Source organism: Vigna radiata, chromosome 5 (assembly GCF_000741045.1).
Source record: "Vigna radiata var. radiata cultivar VC1973A chromosome 5, Vradiata_ver6, whole genome shotgun sequence".
Lineage (NCBI taxonomy): Eukaryota > Viridiplantae > Streptophyta > Magnoliopsida > Fabales > Fabaceae > Vigna > Vigna radiata.
The window spans coordinates 20,726,244-20,739,618 of NC_028355.1; the positions used below are offsets into that span (position 1 = coordinate 20,726,244).

At 33.3% G+C, this 13,375-nt stretch overlaps 2 protein-coding genes across 6 annotated transcripts; one reads left to right on the top strand and one right to left on the bottom strand.

Moving 5' to 3' along the window:
* The first annotated feature begins 4,705 nt into the window (after nucleotides 1–4,705).
* LOC106761300 (homeobox protein ATH1) lies at nucleotides 4,706–8,491 on the top strand. Of its 5 annotated transcripts, none has more exons than XM_022780931.1 (5): nucleotides 4,706–6,093; nucleotides 6,169–7,031; nucleotides 7,277–7,629; nucleotides 7,759–7,819; nucleotides 7,902–8,245. In XM_022780931.1, the coding sequence occupies exons 1-5, from the start codon at nucleotides 5,922–5,924 to the stop codon at nucleotides 8,064–8,066; spliced, it is 1,614 nt and encodes a 537-aa protein (XP_022636652.1). In that variant the 5' UTR covers nucleotides 4,706–5,921; the 3' UTR covers nucleotides 8,067–8,245. The 5 variants fall into 5 exon arrangements, 4 of the variants coding, with proteins under 4 accessions (XP_022636652.1, XP_022636651.1, XP_014500324.1 ...); XR_002667909.1 differs by adding an exon at nucleotides 8,305–8,491 and having other exon boundaries at nucleotides 4,708–7,031; nucleotides 7,902–8,163; XM_022780930.1 differs by having other exon boundaries at nucleotides 4,709–5,720; nucleotides 5,836–7,031.
* A 190-nt stretch (nucleotides 8,492–8,681) lies between these two features.
* LOC106761159 (pollen-specific protein SF21) lies at nucleotides 8,682–13,375 on the bottom strand. The gene is made up of 11 exons (XM_014644676.2): nucleotides 13,139–13,375; nucleotides 12,425–12,524; nucleotides 11,144–11,241; nucleotides 10,935–11,023; nucleotides 10,346–10,406; nucleotides 10,165–10,251; nucleotides 10,014–10,091; nucleotides 9,880–9,936; nucleotides 9,726–9,781; nucleotides 9,310–9,445; nucleotides 8,682–9,211 (listed from the first exon to the last, which is right to left on the bottom strand). The coding sequence occupies exons 1-11, from the start codon at nucleotides 13,232–13,234 to the stop codon at nucleotides 8,990–8,992; spliced, it is 1,080 nt and encodes a 359-aa protein (XP_014500162.1). The 5' UTR covers nucleotides 13,235–13,375; the 3' UTR covers nucleotides 8,682–8,989.

Sequence of the window (13,375 nt, forward strand, 5' to 3'; positions counted from 1 at the left end):
ATATACATACAAAAACATTTTTCAGTTTTCCTCTCTGTGATTCACGTCAGACACAAAAAGGGGTTTTATCCTTTTTCATTTTCACTGTTCGTCTTCTTCATCTTTTGCCTGTAAGTGTCAGCATCTCATTTCCTTTCTTCCTTCTCATCTATTAACTACATTTCTTTTACTATGAATTACATTGTTTTCGTTTTGATTGTGTGTTACTCTGACAACTGCATATACCATTATAATATATATATTATATATTACTACTATTAATTGCTTTCGTTCCAACTTCAACTTTTCATTCTTAATTTATACTTTACTTGTATCTCTCTCTTCCTCATTTATATAATCAACTACATATTCGACCGTGCAGTTTTAGAATACAGCATCAACAGCAACAACTTCATAGTGAGACTATAACTACTCCAATTTCTAAACCAGATTTTCAGTTCAGGGTTTGCATATCGAAAAAAAAATGATAATTGCCACAAAATCGATCTATTCAAACATGAAGTTGTCTTATTTTTTCTGTTTACTCTTTAGAAAATACAGTAACACACACAGGATTTCTTTGTTTTGATGCCAGACATGATTAACTTGAAAGGATAAACATGGTTAAAATGAGTGCTAATCTTGGTGAGTTAAAATTAGAAGAATTGATTTTGGTATTGGTCCAACCATTCCCGGTTTATGATTGTTACGCCCTTTGAATAGAAATAGAAAGAAAAAATTATACTTGCATGTAGTGAATTCCATGCACTTTCAAGTTTTTTTTTTTTTTTTTCTTTCTTTTGTGTGTTACGTTATAGCCTCGAAGATCCCATGCTAATTTGGAATTCCGGCTGGAAGTTTAGAAAGGAAAAATAGAACATAAGAAAGAAAGAAAGATTACGTTTAAGAAAAGGTGAAATATTTAAGGATATAAGATTACGATGAGGCAGAAAGAGATGGATGTTTGACATATTAATTGTAATCGCTTATTAATATAGTTTTAACATTTGCGTGCGTTATTGGGGGATGGATTATTGCGTTGCAACTTGCGAGTTTGTTTCTGCCTTTCGTGTACTCAAAGTCTCAAATACAAAGGAAGAAGACTTCTAATCATTAACATTCTAAATTAATTTGTCGTTAAGCTCAATAAAGACATGTTTAATTTAATTTCAAACACACTCTACTGTTATTTTATTTTTTATTACAAAAAATAAAACATTTTTATATTCAAAACGGGTTTACGTTGATATCATTGAATTTGAAAGAAACAAAAGGTTAAGAAGCATTAAATATGTTAATAGTATGTTTTAAATTAATTCCATTTATAAATCTCTGAACGATATTTATTTGTGTTTAAGAAGAAAAAGGTTACAGGTAGTTGAGGTTAAAATAAAACCTTATTTTGTGGTTCATGGGTTAACCCGAATTGAAGGCAAGACCAAAAAGTTACAAAATCTTGTGACAAACCTTAAGGAACATGTGACTGTGAATGCTCCTCAGCGTAAAACTGCATCGCTGGATTATTTTATTTACTTCAACATTTAATTTCCATTAATCATGTTTATAAAATAATATTTGATTTTGTTACATATTCATTAATTATGAATTTCTTCGCTTACTTAATAATCAAAAAACGAAAGAATAAAAAATATATCAATTTTATGCTTATAAACTACCATGAAAATAACACAGGCTAAATTTCCAAATATCATTACAAAACAACAACTACAACTATATATCCCGATAAAACTAAAAAAAATAAAAGTAATGATTGCGATATATAAGCACGTGATTAGTGGTTGATTGGTGTTAATGACATTTCCGACTGAGTGCTGAGTGTAGATATTTTGCAGTCTCCGTCAAATTTTATGTTTGAATCTTGACAATTACACTTGAAAATTTTAGATATAAATATGTATGAATTGTTCGATTTTATTTTATAATCGATTGTTTTCAACATCACTGACTTTTTCCATTTAATTGCTGAAACATATAATTAATCGCAGATAAGTTTTAAAAAATAATCTTATTATTAACATTATATGTATTTTAAAAAAACTATATTTTAATATAGCATAATGCTTCTAATGGTAAATTAGTCTTATAGTTTACCTTATTTTCTTAAAAAAAATGTTTTATTGGTATTTCTTTTGTATACCTTCCTTTTTTAAACTAAATATCAAACCAATACTCTCAAAAACTTAAAACCGTTTTAATATTAATGCATATTTTCCACTTCGTCATTTTTTTTATTTTATTTTATCCTTTGTATTTATATGAAAAAAAAAATCTTTAATATATATACTAAATAGTCAAAGTTAAAAAAAAAAAAAGTCAAAAGAGTTAATCCTCAACTAAAACGTGTAAGTTGTGATCTTATCACTGGCTATCTCTGTGTACGTTTTTTACGAAATTAAAACTTTATACACATCTCATCATTTTTGGGGTTTGAAAGTAAATTTTTTTTAAAAATGTAAACTTAAATGACTAATATAGCCTTTTAAATACTATAAATATGAGTGTACATATTTTATATTGCAGTTTCACTGAATATTAGCTAAAAACAATATAATAAAATACATTATATGATAACTTTAAACTTTGAGGTCGTGTTTGAAAATTGCAGGTTTACTGTTCATAAAGAAAATGGCAACACAAAAAATAATTTATACGAGAATTGAAGATATTATAAGACGTAGGGTAAATCAGTTCTGGAGGAAGTTCGGTGAAGTTGAAAAATAATAATATGGGCTGGGATAAAGTGAGATGGGCCCACTTGTGGGCCCATTCCTTGTGTTGGAACAGCATTGGTAGGCCCATGACTTTACCCGAAGAATTTTTGGGGGTTACTCCCTGTACCTCCCCAATTCTAATCCCCACCTCCATTCCATTTTTAAGATTTGTTTTATTAGTTTACTTTTTATATTAATTTTCAGATATTTTAATAATGAAATTTATATGTTTTGATGTATTATTTTTAAATATATTTTTAACGTATAAATGGGAGAGTGAGAGTTGCAGAGAGCGTTTGGAGGAGGAGCGTTTCAAAAGTTTTGGTGGAGGTGGGGGTGGGAATACGAAGGAGAGGAATTTGAGTCTGTGTGTTTTGACTGAGGCAGACTGTAAAAGAGTAGGTTAACTTTAGTAAATAGGTGTAAAACGGTAAAAATAAAAAAAACATAAAGATTAATTTTGTATTTAAAAAAAAATCCAAAAAAATTGGGGGGTGGGGGTTAGAACTGGGGAGGTACAGGAAGTAACTCCCAGAATTTTTTGTTTACTAGAATAATCAAGTTGTTAAAGAATTATTATAGCTAGTGGGCCAATAGGCCCACAATGACCCCCTTGTCATTTGTGAAGAGTGGGTAGCATTGTGTCACCCCTGGCCTAGTTGATGGGCTTTTTATATAAATGGGTACAGAGAGCCCATATATCACCCTCTATTCATTACTTAATGAGTCATGTGAAGTCAAAATTCTGCAGTGCTGGCCAACTAATCAAGTACCCAATAACTTAGTTGACCAGAACTCCCAAAAGGGGAAACATAAAACAAAAAAATAATTGTATGACACTTTCATAGTATTTCTCTTTCACACAATAATAATAATTGTGCAGCAGAAAAAACAATTTTGCTATTTCTATATAAATTGTTAAAACGAAAATTACTGCTGATTAATTCTGTGAGGTATTTTTTAATATCATAAAAGAATGTAAATTTTACACTTTTATAAAATAACGCTAAAAGAGTAACATAAAAAAATTAGGATTTTAAAAAGTTTACTTGTTTTCTCAATTCATAAAGGAAAAGACATTATGCTAAGTAACTAAACTAGCAATAAAAATAGCAAAAATACTAAACAACCTTTTTAGGGGCTTTAAAGCAAATATTTAAAGTGTTATATCTAGATTGGTCCTTGAATGATATTGAGACACGTGTTGTCGTTACGTAGGTAATATCCAAAAAGAAGAAAAAAAAAACATAACACTGCCTTGCAAAAGTTTTTCTAATAAAATTATTTTTTTAGCTAAACTTAATTTTGTGTATAAATTATGTGATAAATATTCTCCTATATAGTTTATATAATTTTTAATCTACGCATAAATTGATTTTGTTATAAAAAATATTTATTTTTTTATCTTTTAGAAATATTTCTTAATGAACCTGTTATATGATCGTTTTGGATGGGACTTGTATCGGTAAAATAGTTCCAGAACGAAAAAAAGAGAAAAAAAAAATCAAGTAAATCAACAAGGGTAAAAATGAAAAAAATAAATAGCTTCGGAGCTAATTAATTGTGGTAGTTTGCTAAAATAAGTTAAGAAAACCTTAAAAAACTCACAATGCTATAATAGCTAAACTAACTTATAAATTTGTGAATTATATTTTGAGTCACTAGTGTAAATTTCTCCCCATTGTTACATTTAACTAAAGAATTAAGAACCATTAGGATTTAATGAACAGAATAAAAAAAAGCTACCTAGATTTACAACCACTATATTAATTTTATTAATGAAAATCATATAAAACTTCAATTGCGTGGGTCCGACAAAATCACTTGTACAAATTATTCAATAATAAAGAGTGTAAAAATACAGTTTTTAACAGAAAAAAAAAAAGAGTGCAAGTCTATTATTTTGACAGTTTGCATTTGCATGATGAACATAGACAGAGTTTATGTTTATGGCAATTACCCGATATGCAAAGTTATAATTCTGTATGAAATAATGGATTTGGTGATGCAAAGATAGAAATGTGGTAAGTAGTTGGTAGTAAATAAGAGTAGTAATAAATAAAAGTTGGCACAGATTCATTCGATTGCACAGTATAATCCATTTATCGGAAATAACAACAATAAATTCATGTAAAAGTAGGTAGGATAATCCTAGCTACCAAAAATTGTTCGTCATTAGATGGTTTGCTTACATCACTCTTTGAATCTCCTCTCCTGTGTCTGGCCACCACAAAACCAAGAAAGGACACTGCCATGAGACTAAAAGAACAGTGTTTCACTTTCCCTGTCCCTCTCTTTTCATTTGCCTTGTGCGCTTAGTTGTTACATTCTGACGGAAAAGCTTGCAACCCCATTTCTTTATTTACTCTCCTTTCTCCTCACATTAGCCTTCTCCTATTAAAATAGCTAAAAAGCAAAGGGCTTTCTCTGAAAATGTTTCTGAGGTTACCTGCCATGAACAGGAGTTTGAACAGAGAGAATCCATATATTTTGATTATGATGATTGCAGGGAAACAGATAATAAGGGGTGTTGAGGAGGACAAAAGAGATCAGAGAGAGAGCCAAGACATGGGCCCAGTAAAGCCTGCAACACAAATGAGTGCCACTGCACCAAACACTGATCTCTTCACCCTTCTCCTCCATCTTCCCCTCTTTTCTGCCTCTTTACCTTTCCCTCTTAATTTATGGCTTTTTTTGTATTTCCATTCGTCTCCAACATCCCCACTTCCTTTTTCATTCTCTTTTCGACTTTGACTCACTTTTTTCCTTTCCATGCTCTTCTTCTTCTTCAACTTCTTGTCTTTAATGTGCAAGGCTAGAGGAAAGCTTGATGGGGTCTAAGGAAACCACACTCTTGTTTTGGGGTTTCGACGCTTGAAGAAAAAGATTTTTCTGTTCATGCAAAAGAAACCAACACAACTTTCGTGTAGCCTTCTTTTTCATTTTCCTTTCACATTCTTGTAGGTTCTCCAAAGACAACATATATTGGCAAGGAGTTGTTAAGTGAAGGTCGGTTGTGCTAGCTCTTCACGTCTATTGTCTGTCAGTTGATATTTATATAACTAATCTAAAAGCACTCTTTGATTATCTTTTATTTATCCATTTGCTTATTTTATCATTTCAGTTTTGTTTTCTAGTTTATCAAAGTAAACCTTTTCAGGAAGACAACTTCTAAATCAATAGCCTCATTTATTAATTACTTGTTATCTGATGGAGAGAGAGATGTATATCGCTCCACTGGAGATTTCTGGTCGAGGTGATACAGTAATAGATGAAATATCCCAACATCCCACCTCAAATCCTCTCATTCAGTGCTATTCACTTGACCTTAACAACCAATCCCACATCATAAATGGAATTTCAATGCTTTCTGGAGAGCAAGGTGAACCTACAAGTAATGTCCATACTGATGCTTGCTTCATTACTCCATCAACTATTGCTGACTCCTGTCCATTAGTTACATCACGGAGAAAGATTATTGTGGGAGATGCCTCAAATCCCATGGAGAACTCTGATTTTCAAGAGCATTTAGTTGGAGGAGTGCCCCTCACTCCTGCTTCGCTAGCTGCCATTCTTGCTGATAGAATTGGACTTGAAGAAAATTTGGAGAATTCAGCCGCCGCCCTAGCTCCCTCAATCTTCTCCACGGGGGCACTAGAGGTATTCTTCAACAATTTGCATGGTACTTCAAACCCTTTGTCTGGAATTTTTGAGGAGTGTGGGTACAATGAAGGTCCTAGTAAGTGGAATGCTAACAAATTTCCTAAAGCTCCAGAGAATGATGGAACTTGTCAGCCTTATTCTTCTGTGGCAAACTTGGATCCAAATGAATGGGCAACATCAAACGTTGCAAACATGGCCAATTATGCTCACTATTCCTCTACTTTTAGTAAAGAACTTTCTCTGAGTCTTGCAACATCTACAGCCGCAGGACAGTGCTCAAACGTGACTTGCTCTAATATGACCCCGTGCATGAATGGAACCATTTCCTGCAGCAGTAGTAGGGAAATTTCTATGAATTTGGGTGGTAATAAATATGCACAAATTTCACCGGAAGTACTGGAATCGAGATACCTTCTTGGGATTCAAGAGATACTTGCTCAAGTTGCAAGATATTCATTTCAAAATCCTGAACAGTTAAACTATTCAGCCACTGGTAATAGAGCAGGTGGACACAAGTCAACTTCAGCGTTTCCACCCAAGAGAAACATCTTGACAGATCACAATGCAAGTTCTGTTTACGAATCTCATGCAGAGTCTCCATTGCAAAGGCAGGCTTCTGAATCTAAGAAAGCTCAACTGCTGGCACTTCTACAACTGGTATGACACTGCATCATAAATTAATTCTTTTGATGTTCATATTAATTATGGTCATGAACAGAATCATGTTAGTAATACATTGCACTTGTCCACGTTCAGATTCATGGATGGTATATAAATTGCTAAAGTTGGTTCATAATAATGGTCTAAAAAACGGATAAGTAGAGGTGTTTAAGAGTAGAACATGTAAGTATTCATCATGAAATATTGTCATACTACTAACTAGCAAGCTCTTTCTTAAACAGGTGGACAGTCGATACAGCCAGTGTTTGGATGAGATACATACTGTTGTATCTGCATTCCATGCAGCTACCGAGCTGGACCCACAGATACATGCACATTTTGCTCTTCAAACCATCTCTGTCCTTTACAAGGACTTACGGGAGAGGATTAGCAACTACATTCTTGCCATGGGATCAAGCTTCAAAAAATCGTGCACGGAAGACAGTGAATGGTCCATTGAAACTTCATTCCTTCAAAAGCAATGGGCTCTCCAGCAGTTGAAAAGAAAAGATCAGCTGTGGAGGCCCCAGAGAGGCTTGCCGGAAAGATCTGTCTCGGTTCTACGGGCATGGATGTTTCAGAATTTCCTACACCCGTGAGTTTCAAATATGCAATATGCCTTCTTGGACTGGCTCTATACTTCAATCATCAGAGTTTTATCCATGAAACGAATTTAAAGAATATATGTAAAGCAAGTATTTATTTATTATTTGATGGATTTCAGGTATCCCAAAGATGCAGAGAAGCATTTACTTGCAGTGAAAAGTGGGTTGACTAGAAGTCAGGTATTTATCTACTTGTTTGTTTGTTATTTTGTTCAAAGATGAACAATCTGATATGCTTGCTTGGTTGTGTCTTGAAACTCAGGTATCCAACTGGTTTATAAATGCTCGTGTGCGGCTGTGGAAACCTATGATTGAAGAGATGTATGCTGAAATGAACAAAAGAAAGGCCTGTCGAAATGAAGAAGAAATCCAGAATAACCATGGAAACAGGATAAGCATGAGTAATCAAAGGTTTAATGTTAACTAAAGGTGTACGAAGTCGCATAACGATATAAATCACCTTTTTTCTTTATTCAAATAGAAAACAGAACTGAGGCCAAAATCTGAGCTTATTGTTTTGCATGGTAGGTAGGGTATATTATTTATGAGGATGTCCTGTCCATGAAGAAAATAGAATCTTAGAAAATTTCACGACATTTATTTGTCCATCCGTTCTAGAACTCGTCTTATTTTTGCTTATTTTTTATTCCATGGCGATGCACCAGTAAATGGGTGAAGCTGTAAAAGCGGATAAGGTTCTTAAGAAGGTAAAGTCCAACATTGAAAGAGGCTCGTGTTAAGGCAAAGTACCAGGTTGACGCCATTAGTCATGCCATGGAGGTTTGGGCATACCTGCAAGAACTATCAAGTTCGTCATTGTAGAAAAAAACTATTACATATACTATCTATGATTTTACAAATTAATTTCTTAACTCCTTTAACAGGAAAACAAAATCCCATGATGCTTTTATTATTTCACTTCAGCCTTTCAGGGTCAGGAATCTCTTGACGATAAATAAACTATTAAGTATCAGCAGGTAAAAAGATACCGACATGAAAAGGAATTGAGTGTAAGATTAAATGGTGTGCCCACCGTTTTAGCTTTACAGTTGTAACAAAAACTCATTTTTTATTTATCTGTCCAAAAATAACACTTTTGAAGCTTTAGCAACTATGTAGACTCGCTAACTTAAGTCTATGACTACACAAATAAAAGAATGACTATAGCTGCTTTCAAGTAAACTCTTCCCCCTTTTTCTTTCCTCTGTCGATTCTCTGTTCATCTCCATCTATCTACAATGACATGTCCCCCTTCACCAGAATTTTGACAAAACAAAGAACTATAAACTTGTGCAACAATCAAAATACAAAATAGGTGCTAATCTTTATTCATCTACGACTACTAACGTACTACATCTCCACTGAAATTCGTGTCTTGATTGGTTTCAATTTCAAACCCATGCTCTCCGGGGAATAAAGCTCAGGAGAAATGCAAGAGGGACTCAAGGGACTTCTTGGGCTGACACTCAACTTAGATGGTCTGTACAAGCCATATCCCATGAGAAAGTACTCCAACGGTGTTAACATGGCATGAGGTTGCTCCTCTGTTACCATTGACCCACACGCTTGAACCTGCACATCCACCCACAATAGCTATTAAATCTAGTTCATTGTTTATTGATAAACACATTCTTCCACAAATTAAAATGAATATGAATTCTCTTACGCACTTCAACTAAGGCACTGAATCGTCTATCCAACTTAGATACCATGTGGAGAGCCTCAGAGTGAAAAGGAGACATATCCCCAACAAAAATTAGTGAACGACAATGTAATTTTCTCAATCCTTCACTGATGTCATGTCTCCTGAAAAATGCCAATACAAAGTTATGGCTGTGTTGCTGTTTCATAATATGTGGAACTAGAGCGTCACCAAATGCATTTATGCATGAAAAGTGGTAAATTAACAACGAGTGCATGTGTAATTAAATTCTGAATCTCCGACTGACGTCTAGCAATAATTGGTACCATGCTGAGAGCAATGCCACTCCTACCCCCACCACCACCCAACTCATACATATGTATAATAAAATAGATAGTCACTTTCGAGTTGGATGAAAACCACTATTTTGAAGTTTTATCTTACCCATTAATCGCTTCAAGGAACCGCCACACATTCAAACTCTGCCTCTCATCCAATGACTGTCAAGAAATATTTAAAAGAGAGTCAGACAAGGGCCCAGTTTCAAATGCCAACAAACCCAGTCCATACATGGAAGCGTAAGATAAATTGGGCTAACCCTTTGGCATGCTTGAACAATATCAGACACTGGCAAATAGTCACTGCCTCGAACTTCCTATCATCACCAATAAAGTTAACGATTCAACCTAACACTGAAGGAAGGGGAAATTTTCTTTTCAGGAATAGGCATACCTTGCTAAAGTATCGGTTTAGCAATATTTCTTTAACCACCCCACACATGCCGTAAAAGTAGAGTAAATTTGACATGACCTGCAATTATTAGTCTTTAGCAAAAGGTGGTATCTCATAAAGAGACAAAGGTTCTCATGTTTAGAAAAAGAACCTTATTGTACAGCCATTCAGTCCAAGATGGTGCTTTACATAATGGGGAAACAAGTATCAAACCAAGAACACGATGTCTATATTTCACCTGTTGTTAAAGTAAGAAATATCTGTGAGATCCCATTCAGCCATTTAAGAATGGTAAAAAGAAAGGAGACAGTGCGACATATACAAAGACTCACAGCAAATAAGGCAAGAATGTAAGCCCCAGCAGTTACTCCCATACACATCACTGCACTCTGACTGCAAAGGAGAGAAGGGAAATATATTAGATTGCCTTCTCAAGATCAAGGAGACGCGATCAGTTGCACAAGTTATAAACCCGTCACTTTTAATGCAAAACGGAAGGATATTTCAGTTGCAAATATAGTAAATTAAAAGAAAAAAAGCAAATATTTCAAATTGAAGTCAAATTGAAATTGATCTAACATTTATCTTCATGCTACATAATGGGAGTGGAGCTGGAAAGGATGGTTTTAGGGAATAAGACCCTTGTTTAGGAGTTAAAGGTTTCCAGAGAGTAAGAGATTGCGAAGGAAACGGCATAGTTTCTATACTGGATAATTTACATTCACTATAGCAACTCATAACTGGGTTACTTGGAAATAAAGGTTTTACTGAAATTATAAATTTTCAACAATAGGGAACGAATCTGTTTCTATTTCATATTTAGTTCCATACCCTATCTTTCCATTTGATTTCACTCCATTAGCTCTAAAACTTTATACAATGAACTAAATGGAAAGAAATAGTCAGTGAGCTGAAACATACCCAAAATAATTAAGAACTTCGGCTATTTGATCAGCTAAGTCGTCAGCAGAAAGAATTGGACCGTCTGGATCAATGGCAGCAGCTCCCAACTGCAATAATTCACGAAAAGGTATAAAATGATAAGAAGCTAAATTAAAAATATTTAAAAATCAGTGGGGATAAGTAGCAAGAAACAGCCTATTACAGTTTCAAGAAATAAAGTTAGAGACCTCATGCCCAGGTGGACTAATATGATAGATGCAGAAATTGTGAAGCAGTAACGAACAGGCTTCTGGACAAAATAACAACCCTTGAAAGCAGGAAACATCTGATGAAATCACATGCAAGAAAATGGTTAGATTGTTGATTTGTCAACTAGACAAACATGGACAAACTTCATGAGCATTTCTAAGAGAAAAAAATAAGAAAAATTAAAAAAAGTTATTGTATAAATTAAAATTAGTTTACTGGCATTCTTTAATTTGTAAAAACCCTTTTATATAGCTTCTATGATTTTTTACTTTATTTTTAACTGGTGCAAAAGTTAATTTTAGCTTATAAAGAAGTTTTTTTTTCTTATTTTTCTTTTTTAGAAGTGTTTAAGAAAAAACTAGAGGCTCAATGTTAGCAAAGACATAAAACATCACTTTATATTACAACATTTTGTGTATAAAACTTTATTTTTTTATTTTTTTTATAACTATTATATTGGTAAATCACAGGGCCCCTTCCTTGCTTACTGAACACAAACCACTGTAATTTATGAGATTGCATGTGAGCTTCTAAGAGAAAACTAGTAACACCATAATTTAATTACACAAACTACCATTATTCCAATACCACATCATTGAATCTCTACTTAAATGTAAAGAGACATATCTCAACCTATTGATTAAAACAAATATATGAATGAGAATAATTTTTTTGGTTATATATATATATATATATATATATATATATATATATATATATATATTACTTTTGGGAATATATGCATAACCACACCAATTAAGAAATAAAAAAGATTTTGTAAATCACGTGGGAATTCATTAAAAAATAATAAAGAAATGTACTTTAATGCATATTAATGAATAAAAATTAATTTTTTAGTCAATGCCTCACATAGTAAGAGGAATTAAGTTATTATAAGAGTACAGTCATTACCTTTTATTTTCTTTAATATGATATTTCTAATAAATTATATGAAATAATTAAATTAAGAAAAGAAAAAGGGGTTGAGAATAGTAGTAACTCTTTCAAAGCTACTCATAACTTAACCCCTTTCATATACACACATACACAGGTTTTAAAAAAAACTAAAAAGTAATATTAAATAAAGCATGTTTCATGAAATAAAGTAAAATTAAATAAAAAAACAAAATCATGTAATAGATGTTTTTTTTTTTGGTAAATATAACCATGCAATAAAGTATATTGGAACGGCCTTAATCACGCCCCACGAGTACTCATTAGCTAAAATCATCCTATGGAAAAAGTTTTATGATACCTACAATTTAAAGCTAAATCAGGATACGTGATCAGCGCTGGTTTGTCCTGGTCCCCATACACAGCAACAGAGACGCAACCAGAGCGAGTTCTTACAACATGTTCCTGCAAAAAAGACTAGCTCATTAATCTGGAACAGCGCATAAAAATACCCAGAACCACATAAGAATATGATAAAACACCTCCTTCGTGTTTTAACAGCAAGAGGAAGGGTCAAAAACCACACAGGCAACAGAAGTATGTAAATCTTCTGGTTTTTCAGGGGTGCCCATTCACTTTGAAAAAAAAAAAAAAACAAAACAAAACCAACAAAAATGTGCAAATCTTTGCAGACTGACACTGCAAGTTTAAAAAAAAAAAAAGTATATCAATCTGCACCTGCCAGAATCCTATCGGTGATAGCTATTAAGACAATTAAAAAAATTAAAATCAAATCCAATTTGTTTAATTCATGGAAATCATGCAGCAAAAGAAAAAAATCTTCATTCACTATCTGGAAAGCTTTAAAAATTCCATTATGGCATAATAGAATTCAAGTGAGTTTCTGAAGCAATGCAACAACATTATGAAACTCAGAGGAAGAAGTTTTTAATTAATCAAGCTATGAAGAAACAAAAATGAGTTAAAAAAGCCAGAATGAAAACAAGAATTGAGTTAAAGTGCGTGCCATGAAATGAAATGGTTGTTTGTGAGTGTTAATATGAGCGTAAGTTAGTTACCTCGGGTGGAAGAGAAATGGCTTCCATGTCCACCGACACCGAATCTGCCATTTCACTCTCAATAGCGTCGTGAATGTGTAACCACTCACACTCCATTTGTTTTTCTCTCCTAATTCTTGCTTTTATAGGTAGTTCTCAGCACTAGCATGCGTCAATTTCTCTCTCTTTCTCTCTCCATTTTCTGCTGGTCTCGCACGAGTCACCGACGCTCATCCCCGTGCCAAATTCAATTCAAGC

Bases quoted from the DNA above. Each gene is read 5' to 3' on its own strand.
- LOC106761159 (XM_014644676.2), bottom strand. From the start codon at position 13,234: ATGGAGTGTGAGTGGTTACACATTCACGACGCTATTGAGAGTGAAATG. The intron at 11,024-11,143 runs GTCTCTAACTTT...GAATTATTGCAG, and splicing joins TTAGTCCACCTGGGCATGAG to TTGGGAGCTGCTGCCATTGA. The intron at 9,937-10,013 runs GTATGCCTATTC...TGGTGATGATAG, and splicing joins TAAACCGATACTTTAGCAAG to GAAGTTCGAGGCAGTGACTA.
- LOC106761300 (XM_014644837.2), top strand. From the start codon at position 5,922: ATGGAGAGAGAGATGTATATCGCTCCACTGGAGATTTCTGGTCGAGGT. The intron at 7,032-7,276 runs GTATGACACTGC...TTTCTTAAACAG, and splicing joins TGCTGGCACTTCTACAACTG to GTGGACAGTCGATACAGCCA. The intron at 7,820-7,901 runs GTATTTATCTAC...CTTGAAACTCAG, and splicing joins GTGGGTTGACTAGAAGTCAG to GTATCCAACTGGTTTATAAA.